The sequence below is a fragment of the Dermochelys coriacea genome, chromosome 1 (genome assembly GCF_009764565.3).
Source record: "Dermochelys coriacea isolate rDerCor1 chromosome 1, rDerCor1.pri.v4, whole genome shotgun sequence".
NCBI classification, from domain to species: Eukaryota; Metazoa; Chordata; order Testudines; family Dermochelyidae; genus Dermochelys; species Dermochelys coriacea.
Genome location: NC_050068.2, coordinates 193,572,720 through 193,598,461, shown reverse-complemented (window position 1 = coordinate 193,598,461; position 25,742 = coordinate 193,572,720). Strand labels below are relative to the sequence as shown.

Here is a 25,742-nt window from a genome sequence, read left to right as displayed (position 1 = left end):
GTGCTTTGAGATCTACAGATGAAGAGTGCCGCAAGAGATGGGGGGTTAAAAGGGTCTGTAACAAAAATTTAAAGATGGAAATATGCAAGAGTGATATCCTTAAAGCTAATACTTGCTTCAAAATAACAGAAAATGAACCCACTCCCCCCTCACTCGTTTCTTGAAGTAAACATTGCCAATTTCTAAGTTAATAGTTTTTGTAAATTAGAGCAAGGTGAAAACACAAGATAAAAGTAAATAAGCAGTTTACCGTAAGTAAATACTGAAATGTAGTCCTAAAACCATTTGTACATCACTTAGATATTACGATGATGATGATGATATAGAAAACTTTGAGACAGTAAATAAAATATACAACTTAAATACTTTGATTCTATACATCAGGGAGATCACCTTGAGCAGCGTTTCGCAAATCAGCCACCAAGGGCTCTTCTTGCAGCCACAGCCTCCTGAACAGCGATTGAGGAAGGGAAGCAGTGGCCCCTCCTCCTGGGGCTGCCAGGAAGGGGTTGGGCCCTTTTCCTTTCTGAAGCCACAAATGCCACAGGAGCAGGCAGCTGATGTAAGTTGCCCACATTCCCAGGAGCAGTGGGACTTGGGCTTCCACCCTGGGGTGGTGGGTGGCAGGCTCTGGCTGTGGGGCTCCATCCCCTGGCTGCAGGGCTTCAAGCTCAGGCTGCAGGCTCACCAACCCCCCCAAAGTCGCTGGCCCCTGCCATTTCCCTCGGCCCTCCATCACCCCTGGCTCCCACTGCCTCCCTACCCACCTTTCTATCTAGGGCTTAATTTGTTGCCCGGCTTGTGCTAGGGCTGAGTAAGTCTCCTGTGAAAAGTGGTATTTGTTGTATAATCAGTCTTCATTGCCTTCGAGCTATATAGTAATATTATATAGATAGATAGATATATAGATAGATAGATATCTGCTGTTTAAAGTGATATTAGCAAACATACCAGTGTCAGTTTTCACAGCAGTAGACTTACAGATGCTCCCTGGATTACGCAAGACCCGACTTACGCAAATTCACACTTACGGAAAAAGTTCCGTAAACTAGAAATAGGAGGGGTTTTTTGGGTTTTTTTGGGCTGCGTAACTGTTGGGTATACGTTTCCGACTTACACAAAACTTAAGTTATGCAAGGTGTAACCCAGGGAGCGTCTGTACTAACTAGCAAGTCTAAAAAAAAAAAAAGGAATAAAAAAACAAAAAAAGACAAGACCATGCAAAGCACCTTATTTTGTTTCTATTCTGTTTATGTCCAGTAAAGAAGAGACAATTGTACATTATTTTTATTACTGAGACAGCAAAAAATCCTACTTAAACAAATTGTGATTTGGACATGTATTGGTGCATATTTGTTTTTCCTAAAGTTAAGTATTTTAAGAAAAATTGTCAGAGCAGCCACCACCAAGAGTTGGTGGCTGCATGCTAAGGCCACCAAAAAATTTGTGAGAATCCCTGACCTTGAGTTTCCTAAAATGCATGATTTATATTAGGGATCCCTGCTTATTAAAAATATAGCATTTTTGGTTTTGTTATAAATGTTTGAGAACAGACTCTTTAGAAGAACTAACTATGATACAGATAAAATATTAAGCATTACTTTGTCTTACCTGTAACAATACCGGATCATTAGGATTTGTAGAGCTTCGGTGAACCACTCCTGCCAGCACGCTAGTCAAATTATAAGTATTCTGAAGAGCTTCTCTGGTCTCTTTGTCCAAAACTACAGTGTAAAGGCATTTGTTAAAGTCATCCTGCACAACTGCAGTTAATAATAAAAGCAATATTAGCTAGCAGTCTGAGCACTGAATTGGGAACCAGTAACTCTGAGCTCTATCCCTAGTTTTGTTGTTGTTGTTGTTGTTGTGTGTATGGTTTTTTTTGTTGTGTGTACGTGTGGGTTTTTTAAAAAAAAAAAAAAAAAAAAAAAAAAAAAACCAGCTCCGTAACTTCGTACATGCTCTGTGACCATGAGCAAGTCAAAACTTCTCTGCTGGTTCCAGACTACTTTCTGCCTAAATGCAACATGGGAACACTTCCACTTACTTCACAGGATGTTGTAAGGACCATTCCACCCTGTCTAAAAAAACCTTCTTGAAATATTATAGGCCAGCTGCACAAAACTGTCAAGCAGCTTTATTAGCCTGTGCAGAAAAATCTACCTGTAGTTCTTTAACCAAGACTGGGGGGGAGGGGAGGAGAGGCCCTCAAAACTAAGTTTACTCACAGATCACACACTGCAAGATAGAACTACTCTTCACCCTAGGGAGTAAACAAGCAGACTTTTACAAAGATGATTACTGCCATTGCAAACTATCCAGTCTCAAATCTACCTCTGACCATGACCCATCACCCTTGGATCACATGACCCAGAAAATAACTTAATGGCTTAAAACAGGCATTTAGTCTAGGTTACTGCTACACATTTTAAAAAAAACAAACTGTTTCAAGCTCTAGGAACCCATTAAAATCCCTTAAAAAAAAAAAGATTTAAAACAGACTCCAACTGCCCCGTATCATACCAACATATAACCAGATGTAATAAACCTAAGATGACCAGCCCCCTTCAAATGCTCTGCAACCTCATTCATTTCCCAACTAGATGCCAAAAAGCAAAGATCATCCTTCAATCATGCCCTGGAGATTGACTTGAATCACCCGGAGTCTGTTAAAGAGCAGAAGCAAGTTCCAAATGTGCAGCCCCGTAACAAATGCTCTGCCAGCAACCCTGTCTTTTATCTCAGACACTTCTGCTAACTGCAACTGTGAAAGAATCTCAAAGGGAAAGCAGCTGTCAAAGAAAATGAATATTGCAAGTGTCATTCATCAGTTACACAAGCTAGGTTGATGGAGAAAGAGAGAACTCTCATGCTTTGGAACATAAGACAACCACTAATTATATGGATTGAGGAACAAACTTCTCTTATGGGTGTATTACAGGGGTTCTCAAACTGGAGGTTGCAACCTCTCAGGGGGTCGCAAGGTTATTACATAGGGGGTTGCGAGCTGTCAGCCTCCACCTCAAACCCTGCCTTGCATCAAACATTTATAATGGTGTTAAATATATTTAAAAAAAAAAGTGTATTTAATTTATAAGGGGAGGGGGTGTCACATTCAGAGGCGTACTATGTGAAAGGGGTCACCAGAACAAAAGTTTGACAACCACTGGTGTATCAGATAGCTATCAAGCACAGGAGCTTTTACATAGTTCTCTGAAGCATCTGGTATGGGCCATATTAGAGACAATACTAAACCAGATGGATAGTTTTTCTGATTCAGTTTGGCAATTTCTGTGTTCCCATAGAATGCAAGATATTACACATTGCCAGGAATAAGATATTAGAAAACTAAATACTTAATTTTGTTACAGTACATAGTTAATTATTCCCCATCCCTCAAATCAATGCAATTTACATAGCTAGTATAGCAGATAACTCACTTGCGCAGGCAACCAGTCACAGGTTCCAACTGTTTTAAGACTTATTAAAAATCTGAAAATTTAGCTTTAATTCCCTTAAAAGAAAAATTAAAGATGTTAACAACTAACCTAGTTGTGACAGCAAAGTAATCACAGACAGGATTAGACATGGACTTATATTTGGGTCCTCAATGAGCTCCACTAAACAGCTCAGACATTCACTTGGCAGTATTTGGTTTGATGCAAACAATCTTGTTAGCTTCAATCCAGAGATAACCTAAAAAGACATTTTAAATTAAATACCTATTATATAACTGCAACAATATTTGTCTCAGTTCAGCACAAGATTCAGAGGGGAGTCATATTTTCAGTTCAATGCAATGTACTGCCAACACAGGTAGCATCATCGATAGCACACAGATACTTTTGCTTGCCTCTTAGCTCACTTTTGTTGAATTTGTAGAACTCTGGAAACATGTTTTTCATTACAGTAACTCCTCACTTAACATTGTAGTTCTGTTCCTGAAAAATGCAACTTTAAGTGAAACGATGTTAAGTGAATCCAATTTCCCTGTAAGAATGAATATAAACAGGGGGGTTAGGTTCCAGGGAATTTTTTTTTTTTTTTTTGCCATACAGTACAGTACTATAGTTGTAAGGCGGGGGCACCTCTCCCCACACAGGCACAGCCCACTGGCACTGGAGACAATGAAGCAGGCAAGGAGGCTGAAGGTGCTGTAGGCTAGAAGAAGCACGTTGCTCAGCAGCAGCTTCCCCTATTCTGCAAGCCCCAGGGGTGGGAGGCTCACCCTCGGTCCGCCCACTCCACCCCTTCCCCCAAGCCCCCACCCTTAACCCGCCTCTTCTTCCCCCCTCCTTTACTCCGCACGCAGCATCCTCGCTCCTTCCCCCTCCCTCCTGTCCATGGCAATCAGCTGGCTTGCAACGTTCAGGGGGCAGGAGGAGGAGTCGGAACTCGGCACGCAGCCTCCCCCCCTTCCTCCTGCCCACAACAATCAGCTGGTTTGCAGCGTTCGGGAGGCAGGGGAGCCTGCGCGCCAAGTCCTCACTCCTCCCCACTCTCTCCTGAACACCACAGGCCAGCTGATTGCCATGGGCAGGCGGTGGGGGGAGGCGCTGATCCGTGGGGTCTACCAGTGGGTGGGAGGTGCTGTGGGGGGGGCCATAGGGGAGCAGATGGGGGGCTGTCAGCTGTGGACAAAGCAGGCAGCCAAACAACATTATAGTGAAGCATTGCACAGCTTTAAATGGAACATGTTCTGTAATTGAGCAGGGACGCAAGATCGAAACACCTTTAAGCAAGAGGACGTTAAGTGGGGAGTTACTGTACTGTATGTGTCCCCTTTATATTTGAAAGACATACATTTCTTCTGTTTCAGACTCATAATTAACAATTGGTTTATTTTGTGCACAGCACTACCAATTATACCACTGGGAATTGATTATAAGTTAACAGCTGCTGCAGCATGAACACAAATCATTACTAGTTTATAAATACAAAAATACTACAAGTCTGTATTTGTACATAAGAAACATACAGCACCAGGTAAGTTATCCACCAGTTTATGTATCTTTTAGGATAAAAAAAGATATTGGTTTTACATAGCCTGGAAATGTATTGTTTAAACAGACAGTTTGAAAATTAGTTCCCAATTAAATATGATAGACTAATTCACAGTAAGACACAGGTTTCAATAAAAAGGCATTATTCTGTACAAAGATAAGAAATATTCACAAAGAACATTCAACTTATCTGTTGCATTAAAGAATGCAAGGCAGGAAGACTGAACTCTATTTCTTCAACCCCAAATTAGTTGTTGTCAAAGAAAGACTTGTTTTCTTTAATGTAGAACCATCAAATTAATTAGAACATGCTGGAATTAAGCTCATTTTAACTCTACAGCCTATACCGTGGAATCGTTTGCTAAAACTAGTAAAAATAGTTTGCTAAAACAATAGACAACAAAAAAGTTACAGCAGTTATATCTACAGTTGGTTGCTACAGACAATGAAAAACAAAAATGAACAAACATGGAAGAGCTACAGACAGATTCATTAAAATATTAAATTAATTATCTGCATTTGAGCATATTTTGAAAGTTATGCAACTGACAATTTCAGTTGTAAAACATTCATGTGCCACTCATAACTCGCACCAGTAGACTGAGCGATTGGCTGAAACAAGAAGTAGGGCTGAGTGGACTTGCAGGCTCTAAAATTTTAGATTGTTTTATTTTTGAAGGCAGGTTTTTTGTACAAAATTCTACATCAAGTGCATATCAAGTGCAAGGTTGCTTAGGGTTTTAACTAGGGCTGTCAATCACAGTTAACTCGCATAATTAACTCAAAAATTAATCACAAACAAAAACAAAACCAATCACAACTAATCATAGTTTTAATCGCGCTGTTCAACAATAGAATACCAATTGGAAACTCATTAAATATTTTGGATATTTTTCTACATTTTCATATATATTGTATTCTGTGTCATAATTGAATTCAAAGTGTATATTATTTTTTATTACAAATATTTGTACTGTAAAAATGATAAACAAGAGAAATAGTATTTTTCAATTCACCTCATACAAGTCCTGCAGTGCAATCTCTATCATGAAAGTGCAACTTACGTAACAAACAAAAAAAATCTACATTTGTAACTCCTCTCAAAAACCAAACAATGTAAAATTTTAGAGCCTACAAGCGCACTCAGTCCTACTTCTTGTTCAGTCAATCGCTCAGACAAACAAATTTGTTACATTTATGGGAGATAATGCTGCCCTCTTCTTAATTACAAGATCACCAGAAAGTGAGAACAGGCATTTGCATGGCACTTTTGTGGCTGGCATTGCAAGGTATTTACGTGCCAGATATGCTAAACATTCCTATACCCCTTCATGCTTCGGCTACCATTCCAGAGGACATGCTTCCACTCTGATGACGCTCATTAAAAAAATAATGCATTAATTAAATTTGTACTGAACTCCTTGGGGGAGAATTGTATGTCTCTGGCTCTGTTTCTGCCACATATTTCATCTTATAGAAGTCTCAGATGATGACATGTTGTTCATTTTAAGAACACTTTCATTGCAGATTTCACAAACGCAAAGAAGATGCCAATATTTGATATCTAAAGATAGCAACAGCACTCGACTCAAGGTTTAAGACTCTTAAGTGCCTTCTAAAATCTGAGAGGAAGAGGTGTGGAGCATGCTTTCAGAAGTCTTGAAAGAGCAACACTCCGATGGTAAAGTGAGGAGTTACTGTATTGCTTAATCACACAATTAATTTTTAATTGCTTGACAGCCCTAGTTTTAACATGTATTTAAACTTTTCTAAACCCGAGCTACAGTGTTGGGGAAGAAGGCTAGAACCACATTTTAACTGTGAAGACACAGGTTATAAAATAAATTCCAGCAATTTCTAAGGAAATTGCTTCATTCAAGTCTAACTCCACGGCTTTGTTTGTTAATATTTACAATTTTTAGTTATGAAATGACCCCACTGTATAATCTGTGAATCAACCTAAGAAGTGCTTTGGAGTTCTTAAGAGACAACATAAATGCAGAATGCTATTATTAAATGACAGCACAAAAGTATTAGCACATCTTCCAGGGACAGTCATCCTGAAGCTTTGACCAATTTAATAAGTTAAAAAGTCTCAAGCATATACCTGCCTTTTAGGCTCCCTGACAGTTTTCATTGTTTTGTTTCATAAAGGTGTTTTTTAAAAAAAAAAAAAATGTATTTTTCCTTTTCTCTATTCCTGTATGAAAAGGTCCAAACGAGCCACAGGGCAAATCGACTTTTCCAAGCTTAACACGGATTTTTTTTTTTAAAATCCCCCCGCACTCATCCCGGGACTCCCGGAGCCGGGGCTTTAAGAAAACACCCACCCACTATTGTGGGACTCACAGCAACTCCCCACCCGCCGAGCGGAGAGAGACCAACGAGGCGGGCGAGGAACCCCCAGCCCGACGAGGGGTGTGAGGCAGGGAGCTGCGCGGTTCCCGGCTCCGGCTCCGTCTCTCCCGGGGGCCCTGGGGCCGACCGCGCGCTCACCTCCAGACTGCGCTGCAGCAGCGCCGCGTGCGCTGGGCTCCTGGCGGCCCGGTACTGGGCGGCGGCCAGCAGCAGGGACTTCATACCGGCCGAGGCGTCCATCCCGCCCCGCCCCGCCCCTCGCCCGGCGCCTCACGCGCGCAGCCGGCTCGCAATCGTATTTGGCGCCCGCGCCGCCATCTTAGCTCCCAGAGCCTCCCAACCCCGCAAAGCCGGCCCGCCCCCGCGCGGTGCATGACGGGACCGGCGCTAGCGGAGGCGCTGTGGGAGGGGGACCCTCTGCGCGGGCATCCCGGGAGCTCGGCCCAGCGGGCGGGGCGGAGTCAGGTTCCTGCTGGTGCATGCCGGGAACGGCGGCCGCCATCGCTCTGTGGGGATAGCGTCCCGCCCGCTTCCCAGGCCGCTGTACTGTATATTGGAAGTGAGGCCGCCATTGCTCTGTGGACAGAGCTTCGCCCCGGGGCATGCCGGAAGCCCAGGCAGCGTGGCGTCCGCCATCGCTCTGTGGGAGTCTACTACGTTCGGTGCTTAGGGCGCCCGCCATCGCTCTGTGGGGGTGCGCTCGCAAGGCGGGGAGACCAGGCAGCTGCTCGGTGCTTTGGGTGGCCCAGTGGCCGGCGAGCAGCGGGGCTGGCACAGCGTGTGTGTCCTGGGGGTGCTGAGAGCCATTGAACCAAACTGCAAACCTCCTATGTGACAGGGACCACGTCAAGCGGGGGGGCAGCTGGACCCCTGGTTCCCGCACCTAGGGGAGGGAGCAGGACGCGCCGGCGTGCAACCCCCTCTGCTCCAGCCACATGGCAGGGCAGGTGCCTCTGCCTGCCTGCTTGCAGCCCCCTGGAGCCCCTGTCCCCAGCCCCCATCGCCATGACTGCGCTGTGCAGGAGGTCGGACTAGATGATCAGAATGGTCCCTTCTGACCTTAGTATCTATGAATCTATGACACAGCAAGCCTCCCGACATGTGTCCTTGGCGCAGCCCAGCCACCTAACAGGGCAGGATGCTGCCCAGGGGCTGCGGAGGCTACAGGAGCTCTACCTGTTCCTGGCCCCGAGCGTGGGCCACCTGCCCGGGCCAGTTAACATGACCCCTGCTCTATGGCACGTGAAAGTAGCACTGACAGAAAGTATCCCGGGGCAGTGAGACCACGGTATATTCTTTTGCATCCCGAGTAAAGCATTGTGGGCTGTAGGGATCTGAAAACCAGCACAATGCCTTCTGTGTGCAGAGTTGTTGGTGTGTTGGTCTGAGAATATTAGAGAGACAAGGTGGGTGAAGTAATGTCTTTTATTGGACCAAGTGCTGTTGGTGAGAGACAAACCTTTGAGCCACACACAGCTCTTCTTTGTGAAGCTTTGTGCTTTTTGTGAGAGCGTGAAAGCATCTCTTTTGCACCAATAGAGGTTGGGCCAATAAAAGATACGACTTCTTGACACTTTATGTCCTTCAAATGTACGGCACAGTAGAATGAGTCCATGGATTTCCACCCCCATAGGGAAAATGTGATAGGCAGGAGCGTGGGCGGTAACAGGTTAGGCCAGAAGGGGGAGAGCTCAGCTAATACAAGGGACAGGGCCTCTCCTGATTTAAATCAAGGGGCAGCAGACAGTGGAAAACAGGCTGCCATGGGCTTCACCCCTACAATTTTCTCAAGATAGTAACCCATCCTTCCTGTCCCACCCTCTAGAAAAACAGCCTTCTCTTTGGATTAAATGGTTTTTGTTAACCCTTTAGCTCATATGATAGCAGTCTGTATTAGAATAGTGATGGTTTAAGGCTCATCTCCTGCTATGACTCATAAGGAGAAATGAGTTGTTAAAGTTGAACACAAAATTTAGTTTTACCTTTTATATAAAAAAGCAAATAACTCAAAAATAATAAACATTGTTTCAAAGTCAAGTACTCAAAAATTAGGAAATGCAAGTGCAATCTTATTTTCACCACCTTATATATATATATATATATATATATATATATATATGAGATAGCTTTTAATTACATGATTATATACTATTTTTCCCACTACTCCCCTGCCTCATTCAGAGCACAGATGAATCCATAAGGGGAGCAGAGTTAAGGCTGCACAGGCAACCATAAATCTATCATTTGCTAATCTTTGCATGCTTGAATTTTCTACCAAACATTTTTAATAGTTTGTGTGTAATACGGTTGATAGGAAGTTTGCCAGAATCCCTCAAGAAAAAGCTTATAAATCTTTGATAGGTTCTAGTCCTTGCTTGAGCTGGAAGCAGTTCCAGAGTTCACCTCTGGCATCAAAAGCCTTTCTAGTGAAAATGATAGTGTAGTTTAATTCAATATGGAACATTTGTTAATCCATTTTAAAGGTTTACTTTGGGATGATCTCTTAATTATGATCAGTTGTTTGTTGCAGAAACTCACCAGCTCTGCAGTTCAGCTGCAGACAAAATGTTCTGGCCCTGCCCTATATTGTCCTACAACTGTAGGCTTGCTGAATACTCTGTAAGAGATAGGCTTACAGGGAAGGATCAGATGGTGTCATTATGAAACAGTTAATCATCTCTAAACTGTTCCTCATTAGGAAAGAACTGTTCCTCATCCCTAATTTTAGATTCTAATTTATTTTATGTACACACCTGGTGTTCTCACTTTGATTACTGAGTTAGAAATACTTAAGAAATTGAAATCAGAAATCCTTCTGGAGGCTGAAGAAATTGGCACAATCAGAGCTCCCTCAACTATCATTTTTCACTTCAACTCTATTTTACATTATATTCCACACTGGGTCATTAGACTATCAAGCAGTATGGGCTAAGTAATCACCACAAATAACTGCTAGTTCCTATGGCTACAAACAGTTTTCAAAAGATCCTGGGTTGTCCTTAAGGTTGACTCCAAGCAATATAGAGGGTTTTAAACTGAATCTTGTCATATTTTTAATCCTCACTTAAAATGCATTAAGTCTGCCTACTGTGGAGTTCTTATACCTTACTCTGAAGCATCTGGTACTGAACACTATGAGAGGCAGTGTACTGGAGTAGGTGGATCTCAATTTGATGCAGTCTGGCAATTCCTATGTATTAGAAGACACATTTTTCCTAGATAAATTGTAAGAGAACAAGATTTTTTTCCTCAAACTTCCAAAACATTAAAACCAATAGTGAGTAAATGTAAAATTAGGTTTATTTGGCTCTGTTACGTTGTTTCTCAGCCTGTGCTGGATTGGGGAAATGAAAATTACAGGTAGGTGAAATTTTTAGGTAAATGGTTAATTTTGCCAAAAATCCATTTTTCAGGGCTCTGAAATGATTCATTGAATTTGGCCCAAGTTTGCAAATAGCTTCAGCTGGAAAAAAAAATAATAAAAAAAACTTTCAAGAATCAAAACAGTTCATTTCAGCCATTTGGAAATGAACCATTTTGTTTGGCCATTTTGAAATTAAATGTTTCAGCTTTTCATTTAGAAACAGCATTTCATTTTGAAATTTAGCTAATTTTAACAAAAACTATCCCCCCCCCCAAAAAGTGCATGTGTGGGGGGGCAGGGGGGAGGGCTTTTCCTACAGAAATAAAAGTGAAATCTGTTCTACCACACTCCAGCTCCACATCAATTCTATGTTCTCCACCTCTGCTTCTCCTGGGGCTCATCACCCCCTCTCCCAGGCCTACATGGGCTGCAGCAGGATCCCCTTGAGACAGAATACACCCCGGTTTTCACACCCTACACACTTGTACTAATCTTTGTCAATATATGCCTTTTGAGATATTTCAAAAACTAAATGCGCTGGTCAATAATATCATGGTGAGATGTATGTAGCAATATTAGATGTAAAGTTATGAACGCGCACTGAACTCATGACTGAAGTGTGTTTACCAGACAAGTCTGAGGAGTGGGTAAGCCTGGTTCTCAAACACAAAGGACAAACTGACACCTCTAGCCAGATGTCATCAAAGCTGATGCGTCCACACCTGTCAAGTGGCCATCCTTTGGTAAAGAAGGGAACAAACAGATCTACAGCTTATCAAACAACAACATGAAACCTTTTCACAACAAGACACCTTGCTGCTGTCCTCACAGCGGGAAGGAACTTTATCAGGCAAATGCATTTCAAAGGGTTACTGTACTATAAAAGTGAGGGGCAAAAACACCCATAGTTATCTCTCCCTGTCCATTTCTCTCTCGTTCATCCAAGATGACAAAAGAAACAGAGATTTCACCTTGAATCAAGTCTAGTTTATTAAGTTTTAGTACTAGGAAGAGTTTTATCTTTATTTCTTTTGTAACCATTTCAGACTTTAATGCCTTATACTTCTATTCACTTAAACCTCTGTCTGTGTAATTAAATAAACTTTTTTATTATTTAATCAAAACTAATCCAGTGTTGTATTTAAACTGAATTGTGTGAGTAACTCCAGTTAGGGTAGCAAACTGTTGTATACTGATCCCCTAAGAGGGGCAACAGACCTAATGTATCTGGATTGGTGAGGAGAAGGCTGGACAGTGCAGAATACATGTTTTGGATGAAAATTCGGGACTGGGGATATGTTGGGATCGCTCTGTAAGTAGTAATCAAAGCTGGTGAAAACCAGAGTGGGACTAACATGTGGCTGGCAGGCTACAGCTATACACAGACTCTCAGGGTGTGACCTGCCTGCTGTTTGTGAGTAGCCTAGGTGGGAGCTACAGCTACAAAGCATTGTGAGGCACCCCAGGTTGCTGGGCAAGGGTGACACAGCCCCTCACTGGTCCGGATTGCTCCCTGAAATGTCATACTCCTGTACCTCTTCCAGGCTGGGTTCAGCAGGGAGGGGAGGGAAGGGGAGCAGCAGAGCTAACCTCTTGCTCACAGGAGGAGAGGAGGGAGCAGAGCGATTTTAAGGGGCTGCTTCCTCTTTCTGCTCCGTCTCTCCCTTCCTGTGAGAGCCACTTTGGCTCCTGAGAGGAGCCAGGCAGATCTTTTTCCTCCTTCCCACAGCAATTCTGATTCCTTGCTCTTCCCTGGGAGGCAGGCATGTAGGGCAGGCAGACAATGAAATCAGCAAGGTTTTCCCCTCAGGCAGGGCTGAAGTCTGCATCCCTCAGCTAACTGGCTCAAGCTGTAGCAATATTATTTGCTGCGTCTGTGACCCAGCACTCTTTAAGCATGGTAATAGAAGAACATACAAAAGCCCTTCATCTCTAGGTCACCTATTCAAATCCAGCCCAGGTTGGTTGTGACCAACAGTCATTATCATCCTAACGCTGTTCTGTAGCCTGCGTGAAATGACACTGTCAGCTCTGGTCTAGAGAATAAGTGTTTATCTCAGAAAAACAACATCACTTTGTTGATAGTGACTGGCGCACTGAGAGTCTCGACATTGGCTAAAAGGTGAACAGCAAATCAAACAACAATTTTGATTCACAAGTGCCCCTCCAAGTTACAGTTAAAGTATATTGGAGAAGAGAGGTGGAGAAGCTTGTGGTTTCCTGTGTTGTACTGTTTCTAACACTATTTAAAAGTCAAGAAAAGAGAGTGACTTATTCTCTGTGACTTTCAAGCTAGAGTCTTTCCCCAGAATTAAATCATATTTTCAACAATTTTTTTTCATTCAATGTGTATGGCCTGTGCTGACCTAATATATTCATTAGAAAACACCTAGCAAAGATTTCTGCAGGACTGAAGTTAGTGAGCTAACTTAGTGAACTTTATTCAGATCATTTTCAAGAAAAATGGATGCTCTTTTGCTGTTTCGATTTTTAAACGTACATGTAATGCAATACTTGCCTAGGATACTGGCATAAAGTTGCCTCTGACATATACAGTCATGTGCTTTCCCTGAAACCTTTATAGAATTAATACCCCACTCATTATTTCCTTGATTTTCAGGCCATTGTTATCATCTAGTCTGACCTCCTGCATAACACAGACCATGGTCGGGCCTTAACCTCTTGCATGCAGGTATTAGAAACTTGGGCTCATTTTCCTGAGGCTCAAGGCCCGTGAATTATCTAGAAACATGTCATGATTTTAATGACAAATAAGACATCTGACTATACATTCCTCCCCCTGCCAATAATCCCATACGCTATTGAAAGAACAACTACTGCATATTCCAGTGGGTCCTATATGGGTACAGGTGGGTATTTTGGCTCAGTTTATCTTTATACTCCCTACCCACTCCCCTCTTTTAGGACCTGATCCTGCAAAGTGCTGACTGCTCTGTGCTTCTACTGACATCTACTGTACTTATTACTTCCAGCTGCAGCGGATTGAGTCCCTCGTTTTCTCACATGTTCTTCCAAAGGGTATGTAGTTGGCTGACCTATTCTTCAAGCCATGGAAAACTGAACACAGCTTCTTGTGGAGCTTAGTCTAATGATGTAGCATACTGTAATCTGGAAACCTGAACACCGCTGGCACTTAGGTGCGGTCGATACTAAAAAGTTAGGTCGATCCAGTTACGTCACTCAGGGGAGTGAAAAAATCCACACTCCCGAGTGACATAGTTAAGATTGTTATGCTTATAAGAATCGCACAGAATTTTTAAAAAGAGGATAAGGCAATACGCCGCATTTATTGAGAGTACAGTTAAAGCATTAGAATTAGTATATGCTTCCATTTACCACCCCCCACCACCGAAGATTCTGCAGCTAGATTGTATAGTTACCAGTTCTTAGTGTTGCTCAGTCAGTTCCAGGGGTCAGCTGAAACTGCACACGAGGGAGGAGGCGCTGGGCTCTGTCGAACGCGTTCGAAGCTCTGATGTTGATGCAGAATGAACCCAAAGTCCCATAGCAATATACTCTTTTTTATAGTAATAAGTTCCCATACAAGTCTTTGGACCTTGCTGTGTATGCCGGAGCTGTTCAAGGTTGCTTTAATTAGCATTATTTGGGCTGTTACTGGGAGTTGTTCACAGCTGTTTCTTATCTCGTCCCTCTGGCTTCACTCTTTATCTTGTTCTTGGGGTGTATGCCTTTGCTTTAGGGTAGTTAATTTGCCATCCGGGTGAAAGTTGGCGCCTCTCAACTCCTCCACTGCCTTCTTGACCATCTGGTCTAGCTGGCTGTTCTTTCTTAGTTAATTACCATATATTCTTCTCTCACACCAAACAGTAAATAAGGCAATTACAGCCATAAGTTTTTATCCTTCTAAAAACAATTATTAACACAATTAGTAAAGAATAAACTCAGAACAATTTGGGCTTGTGGTTTTAATTTGAGGCTACAATTTTTTTTTTTACTAATTTAAGGCTAGCAAAATAAAGAATAAGGCAAAATAAAGTACAATTTTACTTGAAACAATTTCTTCTCATTAGGCTTTTGGCCTACAAGATGACCTAATCCCTGGCGTAGACAGCGTTACGTTGATGGGATAATTCTTCTGCCAACCTAGCTACTGCCTCTCCTGGAGGAGGATTAACAACAGTGATAGGAAAATCCTTCCTGTTGCTATAGTGCTGTAGCAATCTGGTGATAGAATGTGGAGCAGGCTGCTGGAGCTCTGCTAATATAAAAGCATTAATCCCTATATTTCTTTAAAGTAAGATTTTCCCTACATATGGAACAGTTTTTTCTCCTCTTCGGCAACCACATACTTTCTCAAACAAATCAATGTTTTGGCCATCTACACTAATCATCCTGGAAGTCTACGGGTTAATTTAAACACCTGTTTGCATCACAACACTACAAATACCCTCTGATCCCAACATGTGGAATCACCAGCACTTTAAATTTACAATGAGCCAATAGTGATACTTCACAGTTCTAAGGCATGTTACCTGAAGATCTCAAGGCCCTTTACAAACATTAAAGAAACAATCTTTGTTGTGTCTCTGTATCTTCATTTTACAGATGTGGAACGCACACAGCAAGGTTATATGACTTGCCAAAGGTCATAGAACAATCCATTCTCATTTCTTAGTTCTGCCAGTCATTATTCCTGAGTTTTCTTTCTGGCAGTAACCATTAGACATCCCACTTCTCCAAGCAGTGACCTTCAGAACAAAACTGTACAATAAGCAGATCCCTGGTTTAATTTTATAAAGCCAACTCTTGTTAGAAAAAAGAAATATAGGCACCACAGAGCCATTTGTTTGACGTGTCAAATGCATGCAACAAATATTAAATATAAAAAAATTAAACTGTTCCTAAAAGTATCTGTGTAAAACTTGCAGTCTCAAAGTAAATCTTCAACACTACCATTTATAGATATGAAAACAGTCCAGGTCATTTATTTACACTGTATAATATATTCTCTATTTTCAATTGCTGCTACTTTCAATGCTTTTTTGTCAGCACCCTTGGATTGTACCAGTGCTACAGGATGATATTATTCCGTCAAGACATTAAAGATTCTGATTGAATACACCATTCAGTTAGCTGAAAATGAGGTAAAATTAATGTCTCCTGCACAAAGTATGAAAACACAACAAAACATGGTTTTAACATTCTGTGGAGTCTATAGAGTTTGTATCATAGTAGATTTCAGCTCTGCCATTATCATTTGATTTACCCATAGGCAATTAACATTTTTACCTTACTATTTTCTAACATGCTGCAGACCGGGGCAGCTAGAACTTCCGTTAGCAAAAAGGAAAATAACAAATTAAAAATAAAAATACGTTATTCTAATAATGAATAAAATTAATATAAATTGGATTGTGTCCCAAAGAGTACAAGTCTGTTTTTTGGATGCACTGCCCAGTTGAGTGAATTTCAGAGGCACAAGTCCACAGATGAGAATGTCCAGCCAGCAGATGTGGCATGCACAAGGACAGGTTCTGAGAGCAAGCTTTTTACATTGATCTGCTGAGATGGGGGGCAGGGTAAGAGGTTGCCTCTGACAAAAACCAGGTCCCAGATGATTTAAGGTAAGACATCAACATAATCTCTATCTTCAATTTCTGTAAAGAAAGCAGCATAACAGTATGTTGTCATTTGTACATTCCAATGACCTTCTAGGGGGAGGAAAGAAGAGCTTGTGGTAAAATAACACATTTTATTTTGTTTTTTGAGATGGAATCATTCAATGTTCTGGACACCAATTATATATGACTCCAATTAGGACTAGGGTCTTGCAGATTTGGCCCCCAAGACCACTTCTTCGCCGTTCATCTGAGTGAAATTGCCTGAAACTCAAGCTGAGGAGATCCTGCATTGTTCGCCTCCAGAACCTGAGAGCTCAGTTCTTGAACTATCATATCTATGAAGGATAGTTAGGAATGCCTCATAGCAAGAAATAATCAACTGCTTCTGAGTGGAAACAGTTTACAAGACAGGTCAGTGGATCTGATGGCCAATGCTGCAACATATCCTTCCACTACGTACAATAGTTCCAAATAGAAAGACAATTGTAAACTGTAGGGCAAGAGAACCTAAGACTCCTTTTCTCTGAGAATAATAAATGTAATGCTAACTAACTTCTGTATTTAGCTGGGGGCAAGGGTGAGATTTGAGCTCTTAAGACCCTCATCTCCCTCTCCATTAGCTTAAATGTCCTTTCAAGGCGCTATCTGCACTGAATATTTTGTATATAACTATCACACATTCAAATTTTGCAAGAGAAAGGAAGTTTAGCAGAGGCCCAGCTACTTGTAGAGCTTAGGCAGATAGCTGGCAAAAGGATATTGCGGTTTCCTTTAAGAGGCACCAGTGGCCTCTCCGGGTATCCCGTGGCAGACAAACATTATTCTTTAACCTCAACTCATCTGTGCAACTCAGTAACATTACACAGGAGCCAAGGCTGCTGCAAAGTGGAGCTTTATGTAGAAAGGAACAAAATGGTATAAAAATAAATACAAACTATGTTTCCAATTCCAAAGTGTTATGACAAATGCCTACACTCTAAGCATTAAGTATTTGCCAGGCCACGAGCCAAGTTCAGGGTTCATTCTTTCTCCTGCAAGAGCCGATGCAGCTTCAGCATCAGATTTAATAATTTTATTAAGATAATGTTGAAGTAAAAAGAAAACGGTACAGAGTTTAGGCATAGAAGTTTCTGGTTATCAGGGAATAAGGTACAGATTATCAAGGGGTGCGAAGTTCAGTTTAGGAACGGGTGGCGTAAGGAATACATAATCTGCAATCTCCCCGATTGGGAGTAAAAGTTTAATGGGTCAAAGTACAGACATTGAGATATGGGGGTATGTTGTCCATATAATGGCTATGTTCAGGTGTGGAGTGGATACGATGATGAGGATGGATCTACCCTCATTTGATGGGATTTAAGGTTCAGTGAGTTTATGGTTCCAGTTCATATGGTCCAATGGAAAAAAAAAAGTCTCTCAGTCCCTTTCCCATGGTTGATGCACGATGTTGTACCGGCTCACACCTCCTGATACTGTCAGTGCCCAGTGGTGTGTTCGATGTAGATGTCCCTGGACCATCGGATTGTGTCCGAGACCATGAGGCGCCGCATGAGCCGTGTGTACCGTCGACCGATCCCACAGGTCTCTACTACAGCATGTTTTAGATTAGCCTTTTTCTTAAAATCTCCCACCAATACTCTCCTGCCCAGTAGAGCTCCCCACATGCTAGCAAGATGAGAACTCTAGTTTAGACCAGCATTGTAGCCACCATGCCAGGAGCCCTGCTCAATGCCTTTCACCTCAGCTCAGAGCAGGTCTAGATGGTAACTGATCTACCCTAGTGGTCCCACCATGGCTACCAGCTATCGGGCAATTGTGGGGAGGCTTAAGAAAACCTGCTAGTATAAACAAGGCTGCAACTTTACTACCCTTTATTGTTGGCAATGGTGTAGATGCACTGGCACCAGCAACATGGTGAACACTAGTAGGCATAGGGCTCAAGGCATTCCTAAAGCAATGCTTCTTGATGCTGTGCTGAAGATGACTAAGTATTTTAACTATTGTTCGAACCAGGGTAGCTGCACCATTGCTGAAAAACAGGTGCAATGTGCCAATGTAGACAAGGCTCTAAAGCAGTGCAAGAGCGTCATTCCTTATACCGCTTTAGATGTCTGGAATAGGGCTTAGCTCTTACTGAGGGACTCAGGTAAAAATATATTTCAGTTAACTATTAGTATGTACTTGTCATTTTAAGTCTACCCATGTGTTCCACTAATGATTTGGAACCTTAAAAACTGGGCCATTTAAACATAAAATGTCAGTTCATCTTTAATTAGGAGCTATTTCAAAGATTGCCATTCAGGGCTCCAGGCTACCTACAAGAGGTGTAACTCACGCAGAGGATTTGAAACTTGAGTTTACACTCGTATAGCCACTGTTCCTAAGTGAGGACTCTTGCTTCATGCATACACGATTCCTACACTTTTGCTGGTATAAGCACTTACTCTTATGGGTAAGCAGTTCTAATGGAGAAACGGTTTCTAATGACAGCTCACACTGCCTAATTAACTCAGCAATTAAGCATTATTCAGCAGTTCTTAAAGTCTTTTGCTCTGTGTCAACAGCACTGTCCAGGTTAACAGTTATCACTCTTACTAAATTCATCCAAACAAAACCAAGGGCATGTTACAGTAAAGACACATGACTACAATCAAAGTATACTATATCTGAAAGCCTCACAATTTTTAATGTATTTATCCTAAACACCTTGGTGAAGTATTAGGCACATTTTACAATTGGGGAACTGAGATGGAAACAAAGTGAGTTGCCCAGCTTCACAGAAGACGACTATGGCAAAGCAAGGATTGACCTTGGGTCTTACAACTTCCAGGACAGCGCCCTAACCACTGGACCATACTTCCTCCCTCAATTTTTATTTTTAGGACAGTTTGGATTTAAGACTACTTATGATGTTAGAACACAAGGCAAAACAAAAAAACTATGAGTTTGAAGTTAGATTATATTTTCTTCCCTAGGCCCTCAAAGATAATTTAGTTAGTTTGTGCCATTTTTGGTCTGAAGATAATTTAGGTCTCGGTCTCTCACTGAAATCAGTGGACTCAGCACCTTATAGGAACTATATTGTAAATAACCATACTAAAGTAATGCATACTGGCAATGTTTTTATTTTTTAAGTCTTAAAACATTACTGGTCAAATCCCAACTCCATCAAAGTCATTAAGTATGTCTTTGTCCCCATTTTCATTAGGAGGCTATTTAGCTAATGTCACTGGTAGGATTTTGGTCACTTAGGCAGAATATGTAATTTTTGCTTCTCATCTTGAAATAAAAAGAAAGTTTAAAATCAAGTATAGGGGACTCAATGATTCAGGGATGCAAAATATTTTGCCTCTAACTCATGGGTTCAGATCCAGCCTGTGTTGGTAGTACTTAAGATTATAACCATCCGGAGGGTGCGTCAGAGGCAAGAATTCTGAGTATCACTCCTGACTCTCACCGTGACATGCTAGGAGAGTTTAGATGAATTCTCAAACCTTTCTGTGTCTCAGTTTTACCCATCTACAGTAGGCCGAATTGATTTTCACATGCCTGTTCATTGTGATGTGGACACCTATTCTGAGAGTTGCCATTATCTTGTTACTAATGGGTACCTTGATTGGCAGGCTAAGAAAGGCTGACAGAGCTCCCTTCTCACTCAGTGGTAAGGACTGAGTGGGAAATGTATAGAACTGCTGTCTGGTCTCTCTGTGCACTGAAGAGAAACAGAAGGGATTCATTCTCAGAATGGTCAATCCAGCACTAGGCTAAAAAGACAGAAATAAACCTCTTACCATCATAAACTTTATCCATCTCTACGCTGGATTTCCTTGAGGACTTCAGTCTCCTTACTGGGTAGCGAAGGTTGATGACAAGTCCTTGATTTGGCTTTTCATATGTGTATATCAAATCATTTATCGTTTTGAAGACCTGTTTTGGAGTATCTTCAGAAGTCTGAAAGAAAGTGAAAAAAGCGTTGCCACTGCATGTATGTTTCATCCATAGGGTGACCATATTTCCCAAAGGGAAAACGGGGCACCACCTAGCGTGGGGCTGGCCCAAGCCACTTGCCTGAGCTCCCCAACTCCCTGCACAGGGCTGGTGTTGCTGCTTGTCCAAGCACTGCCTGCCCCCCTGCCCGAGTCCTGCCTACCCCCTGCATGGGTCTGGCATTGCCACTCACCCCCATGCATATTCTCCACACCCCGCTTTTTTCAAAAAAGTGGGCATTTGTCCCATTTGTTCTTGACAACTTGATCACTCAAGAAATATTGTTTAAAAAAAAAAGAGAGAGAGAGAGAGAGAGAAAGAAATCACACTCTTAGCTGACATTTTTATGCCAGGGAAACTTTCTAGGGTACATCTCGCCTGAATCTCTCAAATAGCTAATCTGACCCACCCTGTTCTAAATGTTTTTGTTGCTTCCCCAGAACAGCAGTTCTCCTGCCGGCATAATTAAACCACCTGCAACAAACAGCGTTAGCTATGTTGACAGAAGAGCCTCTCCTGCCAACGTAGCGCTGTCCACACCAGCACTTTTGCCGGTGAAACTTAAGTCGGTCAGGGGAGTGATTTTTTCACACCACTGACTGACAAAAGTTTTACGACAAAAGTGGTAGTGTAGACAAAGCCTTAGTGAATCAAAGTTCACGTTCCAAACACCATCCCTCACATTCAACTGGCAGTCTCCTCTGCCCAACCTTGTAAACAGCACTGAGACACTCGGGAGGTGGTCATGCCTGTGATTGAGGGCCCAGGCTGCTGTGATCGAGGTGAGAAGACTTTTGAGAGTTGTGGTGGGAAACATAAGGCTTGGAAGTTATCCCTTTATAAAAAAGGATATGCTGGAATGCCAATTCCGAGTGTTCCAAAATCAGGAGATTGGTTTAAAAGGGATACTTTTTTAAAAGTACTTCTGAGTTCTTTTTGTCTTCGGACATCATAGTCTTTAGGTTGAACAGTTTGTCTGCAAGCTTTGCTCTGCAACCTAAAAGACAGAAACTTTTTCTAAATGAATAAACACAGGCCATCAAAATTCCACTCAAATACCCACCACCAATACCTGATGTCCCTGGAATGCCAGGGAATTAGTTTGGTGAGATATTCCCAGATGATCCTAGCAAGCAGTCTATACCCTGTGCTGTAGAGGAAGGCAACAAAACAAAATAAAATAAAATAAAGCATAATGCCCTTGCTTAGAAATCCAGCCCAAATCAGTAATGCTCAAAAGCGCCTCTCAGAGCATTACAGTCACACAAAAATATTATATACAGATCTTTTTAAAAGGAAAAGACTAATTCCAAAATTCAAAACCCCTTAACATTCAGAAGCACAAGGTGTTTGTACACAGGACCCAGCAATGTCTTTGGTGAAATGGAAGCGGATTCCATCAGAAAAAGGAAGAAAAAAAATATGTGAGTAGATACTCAAGAGATAGATTTTATGTTGTCAAAAAGACATGGTCAAATCAGTAGCTATGGGCAAGCCATGCAATAAATTACGGATACAAAGAAATTACTGTGGAGATAGCAGTAGTGTGTTACTTCCAAGCTAATGGGTAATGAAAGAAAGTGTTGTCAAGGTTTGTGTGAGGTAGAATGCAGGTATGAAAATATCTTGTGAAGGTGAGATTTTATGTTTATGATTTTTTAATCAGAAACTGACGTTAAACAATATTTTCTTGTGCAGATGAAATGAAATTTTTTACCTGAATCCTAAAGTAACCTTCACATTCCCTGAAGATTCGATAAGTGTAGATGAGCTGTTTAAAGCTGTGAAGAGATACCCTTTCATAAATTGTTTTTTAATCAACATTCAAGGAACAACAATGGCTAGACACCACTACATCTAAATCTTTTGGTGGAAGTATTTTTTTTTTAAATGTAAACCAAGCTAAAACAATAAATGACTAAAACCCCAGGGAACCAATCTCAGGAAATGTCTGTCATTACATTTTTTGCTAACAACAATTACATACCATTTACATCTCTTCTAAAGTACAAAGTATGTCACTTGTACAAACAGCTATTTTAGAAAATGTTTAGCCTTTAATTAGTGAAGTTAGATACCCCAAAGCTAACTCTGCAGCCTAAATCTAAAAAAAAAAAAAAAAAAATGCAGGAATACCTAAAAGCAGAAATAGTGTCCATTTACCTTTTTAAAGTGTATTGTGTGAATTTATAAACACTTGTCTTCAAGCACTACCATGAAAGAAGGATACTGGAGAGTTTTGGGCACACATTCACTTTTACGTTTGATTTATATTAGGGCTGTCAATTAATAGCACTTAATTCAAGCAATTAAATCAAAACAAATTAACTCAATTAAAAATTAAACGCGATTAAACACAATTTTAATCGCACTGTTAAATAATAATAGAATAACAATTTAAATTTATTATATTTTTTGATATTTTCTACATTTTCAAATATATTTATTTCAATTACAATACAGAATACAAAGTATACAATGCTCACTTTATATTATTTTTGATTACAAATATTTGCACTGTAAAAAGATAAATAAAAGAAACAGTATTTTTCAATTCACCTCATGCAAGTACTGTAGTGCAATCTTTATCATGACAGTGCAACTTACAAATGTAGAACTTTTAAATTTTTTTACATAACTGCACTCAAATATAAAACAATGTAAAACTTTAGAGCCTTCAAGTCTATGGAGTCCTAAATGTTGTTCAACCAATCGCTAAGACAAACAAGTTTGTTTACATTTACAGGATATAATGCTGCCCACTTCTTATTTATGTCCCCTGAAAGTGAGAACAGGCGTTCACATGGCACTTTTGTAGCTGGTATTGCAGAATATTTACGTGCCAGATATTCTAAACGTTCATATGCCCCTTCATGCTTCAACCACCACTCCAGAGGACATGCGTCCATGCTGATGACAGGTTCTGCTCAATAACGATCCAAAGCAGTGCGGACTGATGAGTTTTTGTTTTTGTTTTTTCCACCTGAGTCAGATGCCACCAACAGAAGGTTGATTTTCTTTTTTTGGTGGTTTGGGTTCTATAGTTTCTGCATCAGAGTGTTGCTCTTTTAAGACTTCTGAAAGCATGCTCCACACCTCATCCCTCTCAGATTTTGGAAGGCGCTTCAGATTCTTAAACCTTGGATCTAGTGCTATAGCTATCCTTAGAAATCTCACATTGGTACCTTCTTTGAGTTTTGTCAAATCTGCAATGAAAGTGTTCTTAAATTGAACAACATATGCTGGGCCATCATCTGAGACTGCTATAACATGAAATGTATGGCATAATGCAGGTGAAACCATGGAGCAGCAGACATACAATTCTCCTCTCAAGGGGTTCAATCACAAATTTAATTAACACTTTTTTAAATGAGCATCATCAGCATGGAAGCATGAAGGAGCATACAAATATTTAGCATATCTGGCACATAAATACCTTGTAATGCTGGCTACAAAAGTGCCATGCGAACATCTGTTTTGACTTTCAGGTGACATTGTAAATAAGATGCGGACAGCATTATCTCCTGTAAATGCAAACAAACTTGTTTGTCTTAGCGATTGGCTGAATAAGAAGTAGGACTGAGTGGACTTGTAGGCTATAAAGTTTTACTTTGTTTTATTTTTGAGTGTAGTTATGTAAAAAAAATGAAAAATTCTACATCTGTAAGTTGCACTTTCATGATAAAGAGATTGCACTACAGTAATTTTAGGAGGTGAATTGAAAAATACTATTTCTTTTGTCTTTTTTACAGTACAAATATTTGTAATAAAAATAATAATATAAAGTGAGCACTGTATACTTTGTAATTGAAATTGATATATTTGAAAATGTAGAAAACATCCAAAAATATTTAAATAAATGGTATTCTATTATTGTTTAACAGTGCAATTACACCTGTGATTAATTGTGATTTTTTTTAATCTCGCGATTAATTGTTTTATTTGTTTAACAACCCTAATTTATCAATCTAGAGTTTTCAGACCCTGGAAGCAGACATCTGTTTGTCTGATGTTGTTGCTTCAAGTCATGTTTTAAAAACAAAGGCTGGTTAAATGTGACTATGTAAAAATAGCACTTTCTTTGCCTGCAAGTTCTGTTCAGTTAGTTTTTAGGATCCAATTTTGCTTATCTTAGTTCAAAGTAATCTTCTTGTTGTTTCTCTGCAGAAGCAGCACAGCTAAAAGCCGGCCTGTAGCGCAGTCACTAGGTGCGACTGCGGATGGAGCAGAGATACTGAAGCTAGCTTTAATTTAGCTAGCTCAGGTCCCGGAACAATGAAGCTGTGGCAGCATGAGCTTTAACATGGGCTGTCCAAACCTACCCAGAACCCTAAAGCTTGTGCTGCCCTTGGGGATTCCACGTGTGATAATGAGCCAGCCACTTTAACCTGGGGTATATCTGATTGGACTGGATTGCTGCTAGAGAGGTATATGGGACTTGATATTTAACACATTTCCATGCCAACAGTATGCAAAGAATCCTGTGTGCCACCCTTCCAACCTTTTCAATTTCAGGGACTCCTAACTGCTGCCATCTCCCTCATGCCAGATGTGTTTACCCCCCCTCCACCCCTTCCATGCCCAAAGTCTTCACTCCCTCCTATGCCAGAGGCAATGTGTGCCCCTTTCCTCTGCAGAAATATTTTGTATGCTAACTAGGGCTATGCAGCTTATTTAAGTTTCTGGCCTGTGAGATCACTTTCACATTTGCTACTTATTCACCTTTAAGGATGTAATAACTTCCACTTGTGATTGTCTTAAAATTAATACAATTTTAAAGTATAAGTACAATACTTACAAAACACAAAGACACAAGGCTCCTGTCATGCTCTCGCTGTCTCGTAATAAAAAGCTGCCATCCTTGCCTTTCTTGCTTAGTAATTCTTCACAGGTTTTTCTTGTTATGTTTCCATGATAAAATGGGAACTCCATGGAAGAACAGCAACCAGACTCCTTGTCTTTATAACTAATTCCAGGTGAATTTAGCAGTCTGGCATGAAAATGAAGTTGGCTAGAGAATGTTGAAACTAAAACTGTGGTGCTAGAAGTTTTTCTTGAAGAATTGAGTGTGTGAGTGGGTTCATCTGTGTGGTTGTTACTGACCATTCTGGAAAGCTTTTCTAGCCAACAGAGAGCAAATGAATATGATTAACAGAGGAAGTGTGAAATGGCCAATAGTTTACCTGAAATAGGCCCCATCCCCCAACGCTTCCTTATAAGACCTTGTTTTCCAATGCTCATAGCAAAGTTTAATCTATTGGGCTGATATTTTCCCTGTCAAGTGTGCACCTCAGGCTTGGGGAGGGTGGGAAGGAGGAATTATCAGCAAACATTACTCAACTATTTGAGAACAAGATTAGAGAAAAACATGTTTTACCCACGTTAAAAATTGTACACAACCATTTTGTGGTGCAGCTGGAGTGCAGC

General features: G+C 41.0%; 2 protein-coding genes across 3 annotated transcripts in view; both read right to left on the bottom strand.

The window, feature by feature from the left end:
* The window catches only part of CIP2A (cellular inhibitor of PP2A), a 33,099-nt gene extending 25,256 nt beyond the window's left edge, over positions 1-7,843 (bottom strand). Inside the window, exons 1-3 of one of the 2 annotated variants that reach the window (XM_038386854.2) lie at positions 7,500-7,843; positions 3,549-3,696; positions 1,612-1,724 (exon numbers count right to left, since the gene is read on the bottom strand). In XM_038386854.2, coding sequence (XP_038242782.1) covers positions 1,612-1,724; positions 3,549-3,696; positions 7,500-7,601 — 363 coding nt within the window. In that variant the 5' untranslated portion in view covers positions 7,602-7,843. Of the gene's footprint in view, positions 1-1,611; positions 1,725-3,548; positions 3,697-7,499 lie in introns of those variants that run through there. The other variant, XM_043510657.1, reaches the window with a different exon arrangement.
* An 8,386-nt stretch (positions 7,844-16,229) lies between these two features.
* SH2D1B (SH2 domain containing 1B) lies at positions 16,230-25,423 on the bottom strand. Its single transcript, XM_038381275.2, has 4 exons — positions 25,114-25,423; positions 22,033-22,096; positions 20,120-20,279; positions 16,230-16,364 (listed from the first exon to the last, which is right to left on the bottom strand). Exons 1-4 carry the CDS (start codon positions 25,419-25,421, stop codon positions 16,327-16,329), a joined length of 570 nt encoding a protein of 189 aa, XP_038237203.2. The 5' UTR covers positions 25,422-25,423; the 3' UTR covers positions 16,230-16,326.
* Positions 25,424-25,742: the final 319 nt, after the last annotated feature.

Coding starts and splice junctions, on each gene's coding strand:
- SH2D1B (XM_038381275.2), bottom strand. CDS start 25,421: ATGGTCAGTAACAACCACACAGATGAACCCACTCACACACTCAATTCT. Junction 22,097..25,113: donor GCCTTGTGTCTTTGTGTTTT/GTAAGTATTGTA, acceptor ATCTCTTCACAG/CTTTAAACAGCTCATCTACA. Junction 16,365..20,119: donor GATGGATAAAGTTTATGATG/GTAAGAGGTTTA, acceptor CTTTCTTTACAG/AAATTGAAGATAGAGATTAT.